The sequence below is a fragment of the Anas platyrhynchos genome, chromosome 13, assembly GCF_047663525.1.
Source record: "Anas platyrhynchos isolate ZD024472 breed Pekin duck chromosome 13, IASCAAS_PekinDuck_T2T, whole genome shotgun sequence".
Classification (NCBI taxonomy): domain Eukaryota; kingdom Metazoa; phylum Chordata; class Aves; order Anseriformes; family Anatidae; genus Anas; species Anas platyrhynchos.
In genome coordinates, this window is record NC_092599.1 from 7,705,183 (window position 1) to 7,726,034 (window position 20,852).

General features: G+C 48.6%; 1 protein-coding gene across 7 annotated transcripts in view; it reads left to right on the forward strand.

Annotated features, from left to right (window-relative positions):
• The window catches only part of CADPS (calcium dependent secretion activator), a 196,481-nt gene that overhangs the window by 65,236 nt on the left and 110,393 nt on the right, over window positions 1–20,852 (forward strand). For all 7 annotated transcript variants that reach the window (XM_072044196.1, XM_072044199.1, XM_072044197.1 and 4 more), the window contains exons 4-6: window positions 1,394–1,474; window positions 5,326–5,562; window positions 7,427–7,548. In XM_072044196.1, the coding sequence (XP_071900297.1) occupies window positions 1,394–1,474; window positions 5,326–5,562; window positions 7,427–7,548 (440 nt within the window). The remainder of the gene's footprint in view (window positions 1–1,393; window positions 1,475–5,325; window positions 5,563–7,426; window positions 7,549–20,852) is intronic.

The following is a 20,852-nucleotide window of genomic DNA, read 5'->3' on the forward strand; positions in this document are numbered from 1 at the left end:
GGATAAAACACAGGGAGGTGGTGAGAGCGACCCCAGGCCGGCGTAAAAACCTCATGGACGTGCGGCTGTCGCTGGAGAGCTGACACACAGCAGCCTGTGGCTGTTCTGTGTGCTGTAGCCAGAAGGAGTCAGTCCTGTGAAGCCACGGGGGATCCCCTCAGAGCCCACGGCTGCTCCAGGCACAGGTCAGGAGGCTGCTGTCTGCAGGCAGGATTTTAGAAAGGGGCAAAGATGAACTTGGAGCTTTCAGAAAGCGATTGGTGAGCGCTGAGCTTGGGTCTGTGAGTGGCCTGTCTCCTCCAGCAGGAGCCAGGAAGCAGCGCTTGGTTTGGGAGCCAGCCCTCCCTCGTGGAGTTGTGTTTGCAAGATGAGGTGAACCAAATCGGTGAGGTTTCTCACCAGGCTGAGCGTGGTTTCGCAGCTCCCGGGTGGAGCAGTGCCACGACTGCCCTGCTGCCAGCTGCTGCTGCACTTTCCTAGCCCTGTGCTGTGGCCAAAATGACCCTGAAGGGGTCTAGAGACTGCTTGGAGTGGAAAGCTGCTATAAAATTGCTGCTTCGTTACAGCAGCTCTCGGCTTCTTTGGGATCTCGTTTTGATTTTGTACTTTTTTGTTTTTCTGTAATTTACGTCTGTGCATTCCCCCTAAAAATAACATATTTATCTCCGAGTCCTATCAGTGGCAAGCTGCTTGCTACAGTCACCTGTGTCTTACCCATGTGCTGCCATTGCTAGCTTAGCAGGCAGAAACTACTTCTTGCCCTCAGAGAACGTTTCAGGGCCAGGCAGATGCCACACACCAAACCACGGGGCTGTGCGTGGTGTTGCGGAGGTCTGTGCTGAAAGCTGGGTGCAGGAATCAGGTGCTAGCACGTGGCTGTAGCAACGGGGAGGAAAGGGAAAGAAAAATAAGCAAATTCTGTTCATTTCTGCTGAGTCTTCTGGCTGTTTCTGTCTTTCTCTGGATGCCAAGCAGGGGCAGGAGGGTGTCTGCTTGTTGTGGTGTGTCCTGCCTACAACTGCAGCTGCCCCAGCACCAGGGCATTGCTGCTGAGTTGCTGCGCGACCGCTCCTCAGTCCAAATTCCTAGCCAGGGTACTTCATCACAATTGCTTCGTCTAATCCTTGGTAAGAAAGGGAAGAAATGAGGGGAATTAACCTTGAAGAAGAAAAGAAGGCAGGTCCTCGCCCAGGTAGGCTGTGGCTTCCTGGCTGCAGGGCTGGTCTCGTGGTTGAGGGCTTCCACCCCTCAGTCCCCACTGCGTAATTCCAAGCTCTGGTGAACCAGCTCACAGGGGCACCGCAAGTAACGGGAGACACTGAGCGGCTTCTGAAGGTGCTGCAGGGGTTGACTTTTTAACCTTGATTTGTTTTTTTTTGTTGTTTTTGTACAGCTGGACAACCCGGACGAGCAAGCGGCACAGATCAGACGTGAGTTAGATGGGCGTCTCCAAATGGCAGAGCAAATTGCTAAGGTAAAATAAAAAATCTTCTGTTTTAACAAGTGTACAAGTTGTTTGTTGCTGTTCCCAGGTCCTGTCGTTCCCTCACATGTTTCTTTTCCCAATAATCACCAGTTCGATGTGAGCATTTCTTTAACTGCAAAGAAAGAACAATTGCAGATGCTGCTGTTCTGTGACTTTGCTGGAAAATCCCTGATGAGCTGGGCAAGTTCAGGTGCCTACAAAATGTTTAGGTGCCTGATGAGTCCTCAGCAGTGGGGAAGAAAATGTCCTTAACTGCGACAGCTAGATGTGCAAGTGCACAGCTGAGCCCTGTTTGTCAAATTTATATGCTGAGTAACAGGGCGGGTGATGGCATGCAACGGGAAGCCAGGAATTGCACTGCAGGGGTTTGTGCTGTTCAGTGGGCTGCTGGGAGCCACAGTTCCCTGCCTGCAGGTAGACACTGCCGCACTAAAGGTACTTTAGATTTGCTGTCCCAGACGTGTTCATGTTTTGCATGAGAACATTGAGGCCAGCATTGCCCCCCTATGGGCATCACCGCCACCTAGAGCAGCAGATGGGGGAGCTCCAAACAGTTTTTGTAACCAAGCACTCAGCAAACTGCCCAAGGAACCTTCTGTAAGGAGACATCTCCCTTGTAGCAAATTGCACCCTCACATGGTGCAGATTTACCTGGCCTCTGATAGACCACATGCAGAGATCCTGTTGACATCAGCATGGCCAAGATTTTATCCTCGCCTCTAATCAGATGCCCTGAGTCACAAATAAAGCCATAATGGGGCTGAAGACATTAGGAATGATCTATCTGGCTTCTTGATAATCGGGAAACTATTCCCAGAAGGAAAACAAAAAAGGTCCCCAAGGTCCCCCAAGGCTAGGGAGCTGCTCTCCAGCAGGCAGCCTCCCTGCGCAGTCTGTGAGGAGCTGAGCCCAAGTGCTGAGGCTTTTATGGGCAAAGTCATATCAGAGCTGTTTGCCACCTCACTGAAATCACCGAGTGTAAAAAGCACAGCGCATTCATTTACGGCCAGGTGTCTGCAAGGATGCCCATGGCACCTGCTTGCTCACTCCCCACTGACACTTAGGGAGCTGCTGGGGAGGCAGGTTCTGGTTTCCCCCACCTCACTGATAAATGCAGCAAGGCAGCCAAATGATGGCACGGCCAAGAAGCAAATAACTGCAGCTCCTTTCCTTTGTTCGGCACTTGGCCCCCTGCCATTTTATTTTCAAGACAATCTATGGGATTTTTTATTTGCAGTGAAATGTAAAGCCCCCGCGTGGTGCACTACTGCTCTGATTCTGAGGTGGGCAGCCAGGCACCGGGTGCCAAAATGAGATCTCCTGATCTTGTTGTTAGATTTTCTCTTTATGGCACGTGGGACAACAGCACGTATGGTTCAGCAGCAGCCAGCAAAGGCTGCAGCTTCGTGAATTATTTTTGCAAACAAGGATTTGCCATTTCCACTCTCCCCCCCAAGGATGCTGAGAACAAACTGTGCCACTGCTGGCCTTGCGAGAGGCAGTCACGAGAAAGTCCTGAACGCAACCTGACATTTCCCAGTGCAGAACTCAACCTTCGAAATACAGCAGTGCCGCTGGGGGGGAGACTTGAGGTAAACACAGCCTACCTCTCATCCGTTTGGCAGGTATTGGTATTTATTCTCATTCACATTGGTGCTGCGGGCCCTCTCTCCCGAATGTCAGATCCCGCCAGTGCCTGCCTACAAGAATCCTTCTTCTTTCAGACCCACGGACGCTGCCTTTCAGAGCCATCCAAACGACCTTTGAGTCCTTCTCCATATCCTCCTCCCTGGGCTGGGCTGCTTTCTCTCTAGCAAAGGGTAGGCACTCAGTTCGGCTCTGCAGAAGGACAGCATTTGCAATTTCATCTCCACTTCGCAGCTTTTACTGCAGGTTTGCTGCACAGGGAGACTTGCAGGGCTCAGGGAACCGACACTGAGGTGGCCCTCGCACATACACACACGGCCTTCAGCCTGAGACCTTGAGGATCGTGCCCGAAGCTAAGCAGATGTTGTGAAGCTGACTCTGGACAGGCTTTTCACTCTGCTTGTATTTTTCCAGAAGCTAAACAGAAGCAGACTTGCAGCAGAGAGCTCGGTGATGCCAAGAACAAGGTTTGTTTTTCTCTGCAGCCACGTGTGCCACTGTCCTGTGGTGGCTTTCCCACCCAAACACCTGGCCTTGAGGGCAAGAAGGAGCACGTCTTGGGGCAACTAAAAGAGACCTTGTGACTGCTGCAGCCTGCTGGACTGGTTATTCCTTATACTATCTTAACACTTTCGCCCGCATTTGTCCCCATTTCTGGGCCTCTCCCTTCTCCAAGTATTCATGGAGGTGACTGGCGTTCTTTCTTGCTGTTGTCTCCACCCCTTGATCTATATTCTTCCAGGCCCCCAGTTAGCTGGGTGACTTGGTACCAGCCCTGCATCTCTGCATTTCCCTCATCAGACCCAATCCCCGGTGAACTGTTAGGCAGCACTTTGAGCTACCTGGTTTTAGCCTCAGTAGGAGAAGCTGCTGGTAGCACGCAAAGAAACATCAGTCCTTGCTGCATTGGTGAAGAGGTTTGTGGGGGCCGTGCCAAAACCGAGTCCCTGGAGAGACCGGTAGCAGCAGGGTGAGCAAGCAGTGATGTTTGAACATCATTGCTTCAGCAGTAGTTCTCAAAACCTAAACCAGTTGTGTTTTGTTGTTGTTGTTGTTTTTTTTTTTCCTTTTCCTATAAGTGGCTTGCACCTTTTGTAATGCATATGCAGTAACACAGACCCATCAGGTAGCTTCTCACACAAGGTCTAATTTACATGAGAGGATTGCTTCCTGAGATGGAGGCTGGAAGCATGAGACTGTATTTTAACTGCTTGGTGTGAGTGCAGCCATGAGTGGGGCTTGTAATGGGTAAGCTGCTGAGGATTGATGCAAGGACTAGTGCCGTGGAGTATTTTTTTCAGCAGGCTTATGACAGCCTTGTGGAAGAAACATGACCTTGTTTTCTTCTCTAGCATACACTTTACGAACTGCTTTTTTATGAATTGCCACTGAGAAGATACTTTGCATGTCAGCATCGAGTTCTCAGGCTGCAGATGCTGCTTTGCTGTCGTGCACCTGGTGCAGCCTCATCACCCGCTGTGAGGTGTTCAGAGCCTGGGGAGGCTTGGGGATGGGCAGACCTGTCAGAAGACATAGGGCTTAGACCAGTGTGGGAAGCGATTCAACGCTGATGTTTTGGGGAACATCACATTTTGCTCTAAGTGTCAGCTTGGTTCTAATCTTTAACCATCCAGTGTAGTCCAATTTGTGAAGTTCAAAGGGTGTTTTACCCCTCCTTGCAGTTGGGACTATGCCTTCCAGCCCACACGTTGTCAGTTTTGCCTTCTTAGGCTCCTCTCACCTCTAGAAAACCAATGGAACAACTGCTCAGCAATGTTTTCACATAGAGCTGGCACATCTGAGAGACTGGGAAACAAGCCGCAGAACATGAGCACCCTTTGACTCGTTAGTAAATTGCTGTCGGTCACAAAGCTCAGCTGAGATCAGGTCTGGGGTTTTGTAATTGTGAATAAACTTATATGAAGGAGGCCACGTGCAGACAGAAAAGCAATGGCATGTAAGTGCATGCAAGAAACAGTAAAGTTGGAGAAGTACCAAGCAGTAATTCTTTGGGAAGCTAACAGTAATGGTTCTGCATTGCACAGGGGGAAGCTGCAATTTGTCAGCTGGTTTGTGGCTGTTCCCTGCCCGCCGACCTCTCTGTAGATGCTCCTGGGGGGTTCTCCCAGTGCAGCAAGTGGTTGCTGCTCCTCACCACAACTCATCCTGTTGCTTTTGTTTTTGAATCCAAGGAGCGCAAGTTTCCGAAGTTTGTGTCCAAAGAAATGGAGAACATGTACATCGAGGAGCTGAAGTCGTCCGTCAATCTCCTGATGGCAAACTTAGAGAGCATGCCCGTGTCTAAAGGAGGCTCCGAGTTCAAGCTGCAGAAGCTGAAACGTAGCCACAACACCTCAATAATTGACATGGGAGAAGAAAACGAGAACCAGCTTTCCAAGTCGGACGTGGTGTTGTCGTTCTCCCTGGAGGTAAGCTTCCTGCTGTCTCTGCTCCAGCAGACAGCCTGTAGAGCTGGGATTAAAAATCTCAGCAGCAGCTTCTGCTGGGTTCAAGCGTAACAGTTAGAGGGAGAGAGGTCAGTAGAAGTCATTTTCTGATCTCCATGAGGAACAGCTCCTCTCTGAGTTACCAGGAGCTTTGCCTGCAGTCAAGCTCTATGTCCTTTCTGTTTTCTTACCATCTTGTTGGAAAAAAACAGTGTAAGATAAACCATCTGGAATTTCCTATTGCTGTATATTGGATGGCTTGGTAATCTGTGTATTTCACCAGCCTCTTCTTAAGGCTTGATTCTGAGTGTACCCTATAACCCTGGGCAAAACCCATCTCCCTGTATTGTCTCTGAAACCACCACAGTAATGCAGGGTTTGATCCAGACTCTAATTTTTATGTTCTCACACTTGCCTGGCTACTTCACAGTTTGTTTTCTGCAGCACGAAGGGAACAAAACCAGAACTTCAGGCTGGCAAGTCTGCCTGCATAACATTACAGAGGTTCCTCGTTGGCACGCCTAGTTCCCGATGTACTGAAACGCACTGTAAATGTCAGTGTTTAATTATTGCCACTTAGAGGTGTCACTTTATTTCTCTGCACGCCGTGCTTTCTCTTTGGAGAATTGTTAAAAATTGCTGGGCTTTGAATGCACCCAACAGATTGTGGGGAAGTGCTGGGCTTTGCTGGCTCGCTGTCTGCTATGTGTCGAGCAGAGTTCCTGCATTCAGGGGTTTGTCCGTGCACCCAGGGGAAAGCAGGGTGCTGCAGGGACCCACGTTACATCCAAATAGGCTGTCAGTCCTGGAAGCACTGCTGCTGCCGTGGCTGTCTTCAGCTGGGTTAATTGTTCTCTGTAAACATCTTGGTAGTCTAGAAAAGCCATTTACTCCACAGAGTCATCAGCATTTCAGACACACCCGTACAGAGTTGTTGACTGTCAAAGAGTGGGTTTGTTACGTTGTCAAAACAACTATTAGGATGGGGTCAAAAATGTAGGATGCAGAGAAATCAGAAACTTCTATTTTTGTGTGGTTTCCCGTTTATTTCTCTCCCTAAGTCTCTTGTTATATACATGTATATTGTGCCAATGCAAACTTATAATGCTGGTTGTCCAGATTCAGTTTAACTCAACAGATGTCTGAAACCATCTCTCTAATACTCAGCTCATTCTCACTAAAAATAGAGCTGTGGACCCAGAGACAGTGCCTTCAGTGGCAGCATCAAACAAAGCCTGACTTCTGAGTGTCTCCATACAGAGGGAACGATCACAAAGCCCTAGACCTCTCTGTACAAAAAGCCTGTGCAGTGCCTATAGCCATACAAAAAGGGACTTGTCCTTGCAATGGGATGTCTGAAACACTTTGCTCCAGCTGAACCCCATCTGGTGGGAAGCAGGAGCCGAGTGAAGCACTGACTTCAGGAGCTGGCAGGTCTCTTCACTGCTCTGTGCGTGAAACTCTTGCTGCAAGAGAGTTTTTGCTCATCAGAGGGTTGGCGGAGTTCTGTGTTTGAGAGAAGGGCTCCTCGGTGCCAGGGCACATCAGAAGACTCAAGGAGAGGAGTTTTAAATCGTGTGTATGTATTTCATAGGTAGATGTAATAAGACATGAGCAGCAACTCCCACAGTGTTTCCTGAAGAAATGTTCAAGGTACGTGGTTAACAGGGTTAGCCAACTTTAAAGTTAAGGAGAAATTTCCTGCAACCACTTTGATGGCAATTTCTTAATCTTGAAAGTAGGCTTTTGGCACAGAGTGGGTGGCTGGATGTATGACCCCTCGGGATCAGCAGAGCGGGGTCTGAAGGAGGCTGCTCCTCTTCCACCACTTTTCTTTGCCCTGCAGGTTGTCATCATGGAGGTGCAGGGGCTGAAGTCGCTGGCCCCCAACCGCATCGTGTACTGCACCATGGAGGTGGAAGGTGGGGAGAAGCTGCAGACTGACCAGGCTGAAGCCTCGAAGCCGACGTAAGTCTCAGTTTGCCTTTTGCTCTCTCCACCATGCTCTTCTCGATCAAGTTGCTGCTGCTCTGAGGAGCTACAGATAACTCTGGCTCCTGCCTGGAGAGGCCAGAGGGGTCTGTGAGAACTTGTGGTGAGGGCTTCCTTCTGCAGAGGAGAAACGCCTTCCATGTACACAGAGCATCACCCCACGACTAAGAATGGCACGTAAGCCCTGATTGAGAAGGAAAAAAAGTGTTAATGACAGGCTTATGTCTCCTTGTAGCCATAGAGACATAAATTTGTGCCTATACGTAAGTGCTTTGCTAAATAGGGATGGAGTTAAGCAGCTGCTTAGATAAATACTCGTCTGAGTGTCCATCTGAACTGGCGCCGTCAGGTGTGGGTACATAATCGCCTCCTTGCTGGCAGGGTTTTAGCAGTCCTACAAGGAAGGGGAATGGCTGGCGGAGACATGCTCTGGCAGCCACAGCCAGAGGTGGGACAGAAGAGGAGTGGAAGGCTCCAAGTTGCTTGGTCAAAGCTTTATCTGAGGCCACATTGTCTGTGTTCGGTTCAAGGGCAGAGTGTTGTTCTGTCCTCTTTGACCTGGACCCCAAATGCCTTTCTGCAGCCCAATACTTTGCTTTTCCTGTCTTCTGTTGTTGCATTAGACTGCTAGTGGTCATTAATCTTTGTTAGTTTGGAAGGAGAAGATCATGAACAGTTTATTTCCTTTCTGATTTGGTAGATTAGTGACTTGCAGCACTCTTCATGTGGATGTGAGACCATTTTCCTCTGGTCCACTGCAAAGATTTCACACCCTAATGAAATTCTCAGTGCACATCCTCACAGCATATAACTCCTGGGGTGAAATAAAGCCTCTTCCAAAGATGCTGAGTGGTGCAGAGGGGCTGCTGTTGGGATGTTCCCTCTCTGGTCCCGTGTCCCATCTCCTCTGAGGGACAGGCCCCCAGTGGCATTTCCCCAGGAGCTTCCCAAGCTTGTGGGAGGGAAGCTGCGAACCAGCTGAACCTGCACAGTTCCGTCATGTGCAAGTGCACAAGTACTGCATGCGAATGGCTCAAGACCAGTGCTCTCGAGGAGGTGTCAGATAACGTCTTCCATCAGCTGCTGTCCTCCCGCGGAGGCACAGAAAATGCTGATGCCTTGCACCCTGCACGGCACCGGCAGAATAGGAATCTGCTGTAAGCAATTTAAAAACAATATTCCCAATCAGGGGAAGTGCTGCAGCCTGCCTTACTTTTCAAATTGCTCTAAAATCTGCTTCAGAGAAGGAAGTAGGAGAACTGTACATGGAAGAAAATTTCCATAAGAACCTGCGGTTGTCACTATTTTAGGTATTTTTGTTGCTTCACAGGGAAAGTTGGGCTCTATTTAGGGGAAATTACTGTTACCCATACTGAATAGTGTACTTCTGCTGGGTTACATGCACTTTTTTAGCCTGCTCATTCTACTTTTGCTCAAAGGATCTGTCCTTACTTACTCAAGCCTTCTTGCTGTAAGCAATAGATCTGTGTGTACAAGTGTTGTTTGGAAAATAAGGGATGCAGGAGTGAGCTCTTTAATTGAATGGCTCTTTTTATCATAATGAAATGTACAGTGCCTGGGCAGAAAGCCATCAGCCCTGAGGAACATGCAGCCAACATACTACAGCATGGTCTGTTACGTAAGTCCATCACACTCATCCTCCCTGCGCTGGCTTCCCACAGAGGTGCAGGTCGGGTTTGAAGTCTTCCAGGTTGCTCCACCCTTTGGCCAAAATATAAGAAAAAGCCTTGAAAGGGCCTGATGGTTCCATTCCCCAAAGGTCTAGGGACGTTTTCCTTCCAAAATTAAAGGCCACCCAAGCCAAAACTCTGGAAAAACCTTCCACAGAAACCATCACAGAAAACCTTGACTTTTTTCTTGTCTGCATCAGAAGCATGTCGTTCACCTTGCTTCCTCTGCCAGACACAACAGCACAGACGGGGAGCAGCAAGGTCTCTTGAAAGCAATTCACTGCACTTACCTTCTCCTCTTCTGACAAGAAGGAAAAGAGAAAATGAACGAGATGTGACGTGTTTGTCATGTTGCTTAATACAGGACTTGGAGGCCCTCAGGTATTGTGGTGATGAGGCAGTGATAGAAGCAGCTCGGAAAGGTCCGTGGTGCATTTTAGAGCTGCGCTGTGTTGCAGGCTTGTGAAGTGTCTCTCAGATGCCAACGTCACTCTCACTGAGGTCGTTCACACCGCAGCTGCTCGGGTACTTTTTATTGTAAGAGAAACAGCCATGGGTAAAGGAACTAGGTCAGCCAACACATGCTAAGATTGCTCCCTGAAGTGTCCCCCAGACCTGAAGTTTTTGGGTGTTTTGCACTGGGTGCTGCCGAGCAACTGGGCTGTGCTGAGCCTCAGTGCTATAAAGTGTGAGTGTGGTAGCAGGGAGGTTTACCCCTGTGTATCCTAACACTTCTGTATCTCAGAGGCTCTAAAAATAGAGCTGCAGCTCTGAGTGTCTGCGGTCAGTGAGAAAGAGCTGAAAGCAGTTCTGAAAACAGGCAGGATTGTCTTAGGTTAAATTGCAGCTCTTCAAACTGCTCTAAATTCTGGTTTGCCATCATTCTGGAGGCTGCCTGAGGTACAGAAGACTAAATTTCTCATACTTACTCTCAAAGGAAAAAAAAAAAAAAGGAAAAAAAAACACATTACATTTGAATAGCCAGATTCACTGGAAAACGTCCATTCTTTGTGACAACCCTGTGTCTGGGGAGCTGGAAAGGAGAGCCTCGCAGGGCCAGGGAACCATGTCAGACATCTCCTTTTTGCTTAAGAGTGACTCCTGGAGTTGTTCCCTGTATTCCCCTGTGTGCTCGAAGTGCCAGCCCTCAGCTGAGACACTTGGGCTGCAGACACGGGAGGCAGGGACAGCTCCACACCTCGCTGCTGGGCTCCATGCCTCAGGCTGGCACCCGCACACCTCGTGGAGAAGGACAATCTCCCAACCAGGGAAGGATTTCCAAAAGCACCGGTCCAGCTCATCTGCCATCCAGTTCTGTGAGAGATTTGCTCTGCTACTGCAAATCCAGCAGTTTTAGAGAATAAGATGTTCAAAAACATCATAGTGCTTTTGGAGCTTGAATGGTGTTTGTAGATCTTGAAAGAGGCAGGGTGGGCAGTGAAGGGTACCAAGCAGTCAAATTGGCCGTGTGTGAGGGGTTTGGCTCTCGGGCTGGCATTAACTGCTTGTCCCTTTTTCCTTCTCAGACTCCACGTTGGATTCCTGACATTTTAAGCACAATCCCTTCATGTAAGGATTATCTGCCTCAGCACGGGTACTGAGGATGGCACAGTTCTAGAGAGAGCCAGACCTGAAATAGCAAGGGTTATTTCAGATCAGGCTTGCAGTGTATTATTAGTAGTGCTTTTAATAAGTTGTGTAAGAAAAAGCCTTTGTATTATGCCCTAACCCGCAAATGCCTCTACATAATATCCGAAATCCCAGGCCAAGCAGGATTTTATTGCTTTTTGTGCTGGATCTTTATTCTTGCAGATATTGGAGGGTTTTACTTCCCTGCCTGTTATCTTGATGGCTGCCCTCTGCAAAGCCCAGAGGGTGAAGTGGCTCCTGCACATCTCCAGCAGCGCCCTGCCAGCTGCTGCGACTTTGATGCTGCTGTTTCTGCGGCCAAAGAGCGAGGTGACCGAGGGGCTGGGAACTGCATACAAGGTCTGGTGACAGCACCCCTGTCCTACAGCATCCAGCAAGGCTGCTGGATATATTTAATCACTGACCTGTGCCTGTAGCAGTGCTCACGGGCTGTACCAGTGATTCATCAACTTACGGTACCGCAATTCTCTGACGTGAGCAGAACGAAAGAAAACAAAGACCAAAACAACAAGGAGGTCCTACGTGCCTTGTAAACAAACACTGCATGGTCACCTGGGCATACTTCAGCATGGAGATAAGTCTTGTTTTCCCCATGTGTACAGTGGTGAAAGTCAGGTGCACCTGCTTGGAACTCAGCGTTGCTCCCCTGGCTCTGGACGTGGTCTCATTCTGAGCTTAAATCTTCCTCCTTGCTGCGTGGCCTCTTCAGGACTAGTTCAAGTGTTGTGCTCAGAGCATGAGAAGCTTATTATTTTGTGTGGAGCTTAGTATTTTGGGAGGAAAAAAGATCACTCTTTATTGCCTTGTTTTTATTTCATGCATTTTTCTTATGTGTGTGCTGTGGGGCAGTGCTGGAGAGAGGACACAGCTCTTCTGACTCCATGTCAGAATAAAGCAATGTTTTTTGGTAAACTTTTAAACCTCTTCATCTCTGCCCCCTTCCCTTCCCTTGGCTATTGTGCCAGGAGACAGGAGCCCTGCTTTACCTTTGTCCTTGCTCCCGATGCTGCTCCCCGATTTGCTTTCAGGGTGCCCCGGTGGCTTGGCTGCTTCTCTCTTGGCACAGGGCAGCCAAATGAGAAGTCCTGCAGGAAGAGAGGCTGCAGAGCAGGGATGCCCTCTCTCTCTGCAGCAGGGGAAAATCAGGGCTTTTCTTGCAGGAATCCCCTGCCTCAGGCCCCACAGTTTGAAGGGAGGCTCAGTGGCTTTGCGTGGAGTAGGAGCGTGATAAGAGCATTGTGCTGCAGTCGGTGTTTGCTCGCCGCGGCTGGCTGGGAGATGCCGTGAGCACTTCCCCATGGTGAAATCAGAACGGTCCTTTAGAGATGAGCTCTCATGTATAGATGACAAATAAACATCCTGTGTGCTGTAGAACAAATTTAACTCTGCTAAACTGAAGGGGTTTATATGAATGTGTGCAGGAGCAGAGCCCCTGATTTCCATTGTGCATCCCCCATGCAGTGGGTGACTCTCAGACGGGTGCAGTCCTGTAGCCCGGGGGCTGTGCAGTTCATGGCTTTGCTATCTCGCTGCTGGGATGGCAGAGCCAGGCAGGAGGAGCAGCTGCTGAACACCCAGCTGCATAACCCGTGTGCTCCCAGCCCGTGCTACATCCTCATCTATCGCGGCGTTGCAGAGGTATTGCCAGTGCTCAGGAGGACCTGTGTGCCTACGTGGGTTTAAGCAGTCATCCACATTTAGGTTTTCATCCCTAGCTAAGCCCTGTGTAAGCAAAATTCATGATTCTGGGTTAAAAAAAAAAGCAATAGGAAAATTTAGAAGGAGGCTGCGTTGCTATTTTTCTTCTCCCCTCCCTCTTTGAGTTTGCTTCAGCATTAAATATAAGCTGCTGTAATTACCCAGACTGATTGGCTTCCCTTTCCACTTGCATGGTTTTGTTTCATAGCTGTGCAGATGTTTACAGCTCTTTTTCCCTCAGGAAGCCTCCAGGAGCCTTACAACTGTGTAAAAGTAGGTGATGGAGCCCTGGGTACCGCTAACGTCAGACACCACCGCTTCTGAGCCGCACACCTGGCCCCGTGGGTGAGGCGCTGAGCAGAGTCAGTCTGCCCCAGGGGGAAATGTCTTCCAGGAGACATCTTCAGCTTTGTTGAGTGCAGCTGCTCCGAGCCCGTGCTGCTGCTGCTGGGCCAAGAGGTGACAGTGGCAGGGACACAAACGCCATCAGGTGGTTTGTTTTTAAGCCACCTCCGTCTAGGACTGAAGTGTACAGAGTGGCATCCAAGTCCCTGCACATGGTTTCTTCATATACAATTATTTAGCATGCCTAGGAACCCTTTTTTTTTTTATTTTCCGATGAGACCACATGTGGCTTTGCTCCTGTAGGATCCTGCTGTTAGTTCTGTATGAGCTGCGTTTCAAACACCCATGTGCGTGATCCTATTTCCATAGTGCTCCTGAGATTTGTTATGACATTCCCAGTTTTGAAAATGGAGGCTGTGGACAAGTCATTAAGCACAGCAAAAAAAATGCTCTAAGAGGTTATTAGCCAGGTAAATTTACCAAGCTGTCGTTCTGGGGAATTGTTTCCATCTGCCTGAGCCTCCTACAGGAAGCGCTGCTTCTTCCTACAAGCTCTGGGTGGGAAATTCCCTTTTCTCTCCTAGGTTTGCAGCATTTGAGGAACCAGTGGTATTTATATGGTTCACAGGAGGATGGAAGAAACTGGTTTAGTTTAAGCACTTTAGTTTTTCCCCAGAATAAACACGAGGCTTCACCGCAATTCCCCTACACTGAGCATCGCTCAGACAGATGCAGTGGTGTGGTGTAAGCCCTGGGCAGCTTTCCTTCCCTCTTTTTTCCCTCCTGGTGCCCCCACGTTGTTAACCACTGCTCCTTCTCGTGTGCTTCCTCCCTCTGAAGAGGTTTTTTGAGAGGAGCGTGGGGGTGTTCACTATGTGGGAAGAGCTCAAAGGCTTAGTCCTGCCCGTGTCTCCGTCCTCCCTCACAGCACCAGCTGGCTGTGTGGCAGGCGTGCAGGTGGCCTCCATGATTTAGTCCTGGTTGCAGTTTGGGTTTGGTTATTTTTTTTGTTCATCCTGGGGCAACAAGGGGAAGTCATTCACACAGCAGGCGCTGCTCATAATGGCTGTTTTCTGCAAAGTGCACCCATGGTCCCACCCGTGTGCTAGCAGCAGCTGCTACACTAGAATCTGTGTTGAAGAATAACGAAGGCTTGTTCCTACAGACTTACCTCTTGTAGTTATTTCTATTCACTTACCTGTGGTAGCAAGTCAATTCAGGCTCTGGCTGTTTTCCCTGACCTTTGGGATGTGCATAGCATGGATTTCACATGGATGCTTGGGTCTCTACGAAGGGTTGAGCTCCTTCACCTTTTCTTTCACAGCAGAATGTCTCCCTTTTCTAGCCAACTGTCTGAATTCTCAACTGTTCTATGCATTGGGGAATTACGTATTCCTGTGATAGCACATACATTCAAATTTAAGTAGTCCAGAAGGTGTGATGATGCCCAAGGCAATTTTCATCTACACCCGTCTGCTGCATCACTCCCATGTGTGCAACCAACCTTAAGATGGGCCAACGAAGACCAAAAGGACATTGAAATGAGACTGCGATCCAGTGAGGTGAAATAATTGCTAAATTAAGAAGAGGGCTGCATAACAAAAGTCCTGGAGTACATGCAGTCTTCTTACTTAATATCCGTGGTTGATGTTCTGGAAAAAAAAATAAAAACCTCAAGCCATGCCTTTGCCCAAGTTCTGCACGTCACCAGGCGAAAGGCAGGGATGAGACATGTGGAAGAGCCTGGTTGTTGGTTTATTTATTAGGTGCTGTGTACAAGTAGAGCACATTATCGTTTAACGAGGGGGACTGCTATTGCTGTTGCAGAGCACTGTAGGGAGGTACAGAGCATTTTTGCTGCTGGGCCCGCTCTTGCTTGGACAGAGCTCTCGATGCGGGAATAGTTTCATGGGTTGGCAAACTTTGGCTGTCATTTCTCAACATTTTAGTTGTGTTCTCTGTGAAATGAAGGTAGGGTCCTGTTCTCTGTGTGAACATGCTGAGGTTTCCTGATGAACAGCAAGCACTTGAGGGGAGCTGTGCACTGTTGTTGCTACGTGGGCAAAGACTGCAAGACATGCTCATGGAAAGAGGGGCTTGCAAAGGAGGCCAGAAGGATGCAGCAACATTTTCTTGAACCCTTTCCACAGCAACTCCAAGGTGTTTCAGATTGAAGAAGTCCCTGAAGGGCAGGACACAGCACACAGGAGCATCTTGCCTGGCTTGCTGTATTTCTCACCTTTACCAAAAGGTCTTCTAGACAAACACAGCTGAGAGCATCTGGAGCAACTTTCTCTCCCTGGCTTAGAGAAGAGGATCGCAGCAGCTGTGGGACCCCTCCAGAGGTGGGAAGAGGGCTCAACAGCCCCTTGTGGTGTGTGCAGGAGGACAAACTCCTGCAGCCAGGGGTTGCTGAGCCCTCCTGTCTGTCTGACCAGATAAGCAAAATGCCTGTCTTGGGACAGACCTTACAGGGAAATGAAGGATGTGGTGTTAGCATGTTTGCTCCAGCTATTCCCAGTGGCTGCGTATCCTTACCTCGAGTTTGCTGGCCATAAAACTAGGGCAACACTTGTGTTTCACAGCAAAGAAAATGCTCACCTAACAGCTGCCTAATGAGACACCTCCAGAGCATCCCTTGGAAAAGAGCTGCTTAAGGACAAGCTGGTTGCTCAGGAAAGTTCCTCAGTAATCAATGTAGAGAAAGGGCTCACCTTCAAGGGCAGCTCACCCCATCACAGGGGGTGTTTCTGCAGAGCTGGCAGTGTAAATCCTCACCAGGCCTGAAGGTTGTTTTTTCACCCCTTTTTTCACCCCTCTGCAGTTTGGTTTTATCTAGGGTGTTAAGAGTCCATTAGAAGTGATGAACCACATCTCAATTAAATAGTTGTTGTGGGAGAAGGGTGGTGGTTTTGTGGCTGATTCAGTGGGGCATCTTTGCTCTGGTTTGGCACGAGGACTCTTTGGTTGGCAGGTGTGTGGCGCTGCAGCCAGACCATGAGCGGTGCTGTGATGGACTTCCACAGGCAGTGCTGGTAACCGCAGGCAGTAAATGCACGCAGGCTGATTTCATGAATGAAGCCTTCATTCCTGCTGTATCCGTAGCTGACACACTGATGAAGTATTGTGAAGTACATACGCAAGGCAGCCCTTGTAAAGCAATTACTCTTTCAGTTCAGACCTCCCAGTGAAAGGTTGCTGGGCTTACATTCCCATGTCCTCCTGCTGAGCAGTTTGCCTCTAATTGTAAAATCATAGTATTAAGCGAAAGCACAGGGCATTTTAAAAGCAGTCATCATTTAAATCACGCTAAGTAATCGCGCTGCTTATTTTTCCTGTAAATACCCCGAAGATTGTGGTGAACAGCCTTGCTGTAAATCCTCCTCCCAACCAGCCACAGCGGTCCTGCAGTAAAGCAGGGCCTGGGGTGAAGCCGGCTGCAGGACGGCGAGGTCCTGGTGATGCTGTGCTGTGCATAGGCATGTCAGGGGGACATCGCTGGGGCAGGAATGCCATCTCGTGGCCGTAAATAGCTATTATGTGATTCAATCCATCTCCCATCCCTTCTTACAGCTTCCCCATAACTGTGCATATCAGCTGGGCTCAGGAAGCACTTTGTGCTGAAACCAAGCACCTTATTTTCTGTATAATGAAGACCATCCTTTCCTGAGCTGCTGAAGTCGTGCCATCGGCCTCGTCAGCTCCTCTTGGCTGCTGTGCCCCGGCAGCCGTCTGATGCGGTCCTGGCACAGGAGCAGGGTCTGTGGGACATAAAACAGTGTGGGACGCAAACAGTGATCCAGGCAGAGAACTGGCCCTGCTTGGCCTGACACAGCACAGCTCAGGGCAGGCACGGCCCCAGCCTCTGGGCGTACCGGGGTGTTCACTTTGTCACTTGCAGAGGCAGAAGGTCTCACCTCATCAGGAAAGCCCAGGAGTTTGTAGCTTATTCCATGGCAAGGGGGCTGGAAGGCTGCTCTATCAGAATGCCCTGCTTCTTTTTATCACCTCTTTGTGAGCCAGCTGCTGAAGGTGTGGGCGCCAGCCTCTGCCAGGTGTTGCAGACACATCCACGCTGCCACATCCCCTGCCCTGCCCCGCTGACACCTCTCCCGAAGAGGAGCGAGCTCTCTGCTCCCCCAGCATTGCTGGGCACTGCTGGCTGATCTCCCTTGTTCCTAGAAATTCACAAAGACTCGTTTCTGAAAATGAAATTAGCATTTTCAGCCTGGTGGAATTAATGCCGTCCCTGCGCCAGGTTTCCCTGCTGTGCTGAGTAAATCTGTGCTATAATGAGCTGCTGCTTTGGAGAGATGTGGGAGGGGAGCTCAGGGAGATCACCAACAGCCATAACCTTGGTCACTGGCCTCTATTTGCTGGTTTCAACCCACTGGTATATGTAATGTGTTAGAGAACATAACAAAAAGCTTTACTGCAGGCTTCTTCACATACAGGTAACAGCTAAACACCGTTAAAACCTTATAAGAACTGTTTATTTTCTTGATGTTATCCCAAGAAATATGTAAAAACAAACCTTAGCATCACAGGTAGGGAAGCAGGTATTGCCTGTCCCATCAGCTGCACGAAAGGTCAGCTCTGTGCCTGGTGTGCCCCTGTCTAGTGTTGCTGTCCCAGTTCCTGAGCTGCAGACACAGGTGATTTATGGCCCCAGAGTTAAGGCTGCTGCCTGGAAAGGTCTCTGCTGGGAGGTGGGGTGTGGGCTGAAGAAGAAAAGCCATCGTTTGTTAGGCAGGATTTTTGGAAGAAGTAATTCAAGACTGCCTGTAGCATTTCAGTGATGCGTGATCGGACCTCTCCGTCCTCAGATTGAGATGGGCTCCAGCAAGTGCTCCAGCCAGGCACAGCGGTAAGCAGAGAAACCACTTAAAATCATTTTCAAATGATTTTCAGCAAATATATCTGGAGAGAGAGAAAAGGTGTCCTCCAGCAGTTTTGAAGCCCATGAAAACTGGTCGTAGATCATATTTAAATGTCAGCCCTGTCTAAAGCACATCACTCTCCAGCTGCTCCCATGTTAGCCTGCCGACAGGCCGAGCTGCTTAGCAGGGCTGATTCATGGCCCGGTGGTATAATTCAGTTGCACTTGTTCATTGTTTAGAGAAATCACAGGCATCGATGTTCTGCTAGATCTAGTTACAAGGCCGAGGATGGAGGGAGGCTCTGTTTTAAATTAGGCAGGGGCTAAGTGGGCTTGCTGGATACAACAGGACACAAATGAAAGAAGTGAATGGGAAACAACTCTCCCAACAAACCACTTACACAGCCTAATCTAGATACCTCTCAGCTGAAGAATTGAATACCCCTGGGTATTCGTATGTATGTTCAGCACTTGGAAGGCCATTGGTACAAGGATGAAGTCAATGTCTCGCAAAAACAGCTGAGAAATTTCTAGATCAGGCCATGTAAGTGGTTTGTTGGGGAGAGTTGTTTTTGCGGAGTCTATGGCAGGAATGCGTAAGAGCATGGTGCAGGGCATGGTGAGGAGACCGGGTGGTCTTACTTGTTCTGCCTGTAAGTTGGGAAGGGCTAGGAAACATCACCCTGAGGGTTTGCTAGAAGATTGCCAGTGTGTAGCTTGAAACACCTCTCAGCAGCTTGGTCTGAGTAGCTTGGCTTCTGCGTCAGCAATGGCAACACGTTCCCTTCGGGTGCTGGGCAGGACAGCACCCGTGAGAGCTTCTGGCTGCTCCTTACCTTGAGGTAAGCCTGTCCTGAGAGTGCTCCGTGGTACGTGAGCCCACAGAGGCTTGGGGACCAGGGAGAACCTCCCTCCCTTGTAGTCCAGTCGCTTCTGGATACGTCATCTTATGTTTCATTCACATAAATATCTCTCAGTGCTCTAGGCTGTTCAGTTAACTATCATGATGGTGCCTTTCAGTAAATTTTGGTTCCTAAAGCTTGCACACAGCCAACAGTGCTGATCTAAAAAGTAAAAAAGTGCTGATGTAAAAAGTAAAACAAGTTAAGTTAAGCTCATAGAAGGTAAAACAAGTTCTCAGGATAGCACCTGGGGCATGCATCATCCTTTGGCTCTTTGCAGCCAGAAGAGTTTGATCCTGAGTTTGATGCCTAACGAGAAACCCTGGAGACACAAGGAGATCCAAATTATATTACCGGAGCAGCAGAGATGGCATAAATCGGGCTGTAATTCTAGTAGAGTCCCGAGGCATGGCATGATTTCCTGGCTAGCTTCAGGCTTTGGGATGCATTAAGCAGTAAGAAATGCTGGGCTGAGGGTTTCAGGTGGGATTCGGATAATGAATATGGTCCTAACTGAGAAAGTACTGCCAGGATTTTTCTCCCCGTAATACTTCTTTTCTGTGGTGTGTGTATACCTGTGTATACATACACATTTATATATATCCTTTGGGGTATAATGATATTATTTCTCCTGGTTTGCAAGTGAATTATTGCTTTGAAGTGTAAGCATGGGCTGTGTGACATGGGGACAAGACAGTGTGGGTAGTTCATGAGAGGATTTGCCCAGGATGGATCCCAGGGCACTTTCCCAACAAAGCAGCTCCTGCAGGGATAACGTGCTTAATTATTAAACGCGGAAATGAAACCGCTACCTTGCTATTCCCTCAAAAGATCCGAATACCTGACGACTGTCCAGAGCTAATTTTATGGCCGATAATTTAATACGCGGCACAGATAAACTGCCTACTTAGATTGAATACCAATGATGTTTCGGTGCCATGAATTATGGCCTTATGCTGAGCATCTCTATGGCAACTAATGACATCACCGCAGGCTCCAACCTGCACAAAACCCAACTTCGGAGGGTCTCTGCTCGTTGGCATGGATCTTTTCATGGCTTTTGGGGGGATAAATAAGCAAGCACCACGGTGTTGTCAAGGGTTTGCTATGTATGTTTACTGTCATTTGAAACATTTATTCCCTTTGTGGCTAATGTTGTTCTCATGAAGGAAACCTAATGAAAATTACTGTTTGTATTTGGTTAGTAACATTTGTTGATAACATATGGTCTGGGAATGCTTCAGCAAATAAGAGCTTTTTAATAGTAAACAGAGATATGAGTTCTATAAAGCAGATGCTGTCAAAATACACAGCGTAAGGTTCGATATTTTCTTACTTTCTCCTCTTATCCAAAGCAAGATTATCGCTCTAATTTTCCCTGCTGGTGACAATGCAGGTTTTTTTAAGAGAGAAAACATAATCTGTGACCTGAATCTGTAATTAGAAAATAAGGCTCTTTCTTGGTTCTCATGTTTAAAACATTTATTAGGAAGCTGAGGGGTAAGACACAAAAAAGATGTAACGTTGGGGCATCTGACTGAACTGCGGGGCTGTAGGTAATTCATGCCAAACCTCTGCTCCCTGCGCTGGTGGCAGTTGGGTGCATCGCCATACAAGATGAAACGTGGAATAGGGACACGGGAAGAGAGGATATCGGAGCAAAGCTGATGAGGAAACCCAGTTTGTTAATCAGCTCCGTGCTGAACGTGCTCATCTGCTAAGCTCAGTTGGACTAGATTTGCTCAGAGAGCAAAGCATAAACCATAATCCTCGTGCAAAAAAGGGGTAAAGGGTTTTTCCCAATAAACTTCCAAACACAAAAGCTGCTCTTTGGTATTTATGTTTGAGGAAAGTGTATGTTCTGGACATGCGTAGTCTGAGCCTTTCCCAGTCAATTCAAGGGAACTGCCCTTCTTCAGGAGAGGATCTAGTCTGAGGTCAATGTGAAAGAGAAAGTCATTTATAGGGTGAGGAGGAATACAGTGGTTAGGAAGATACAGCATAATCTCTCATCTGACTTGCAGTATTTTGGGTTGTATTGTGCATTCTGCCATGTCGCCCTGATGTGTTGCTCGTGGCATGCTGTTTGTTGCTTTTAGTTTGTAGAAAGCACCT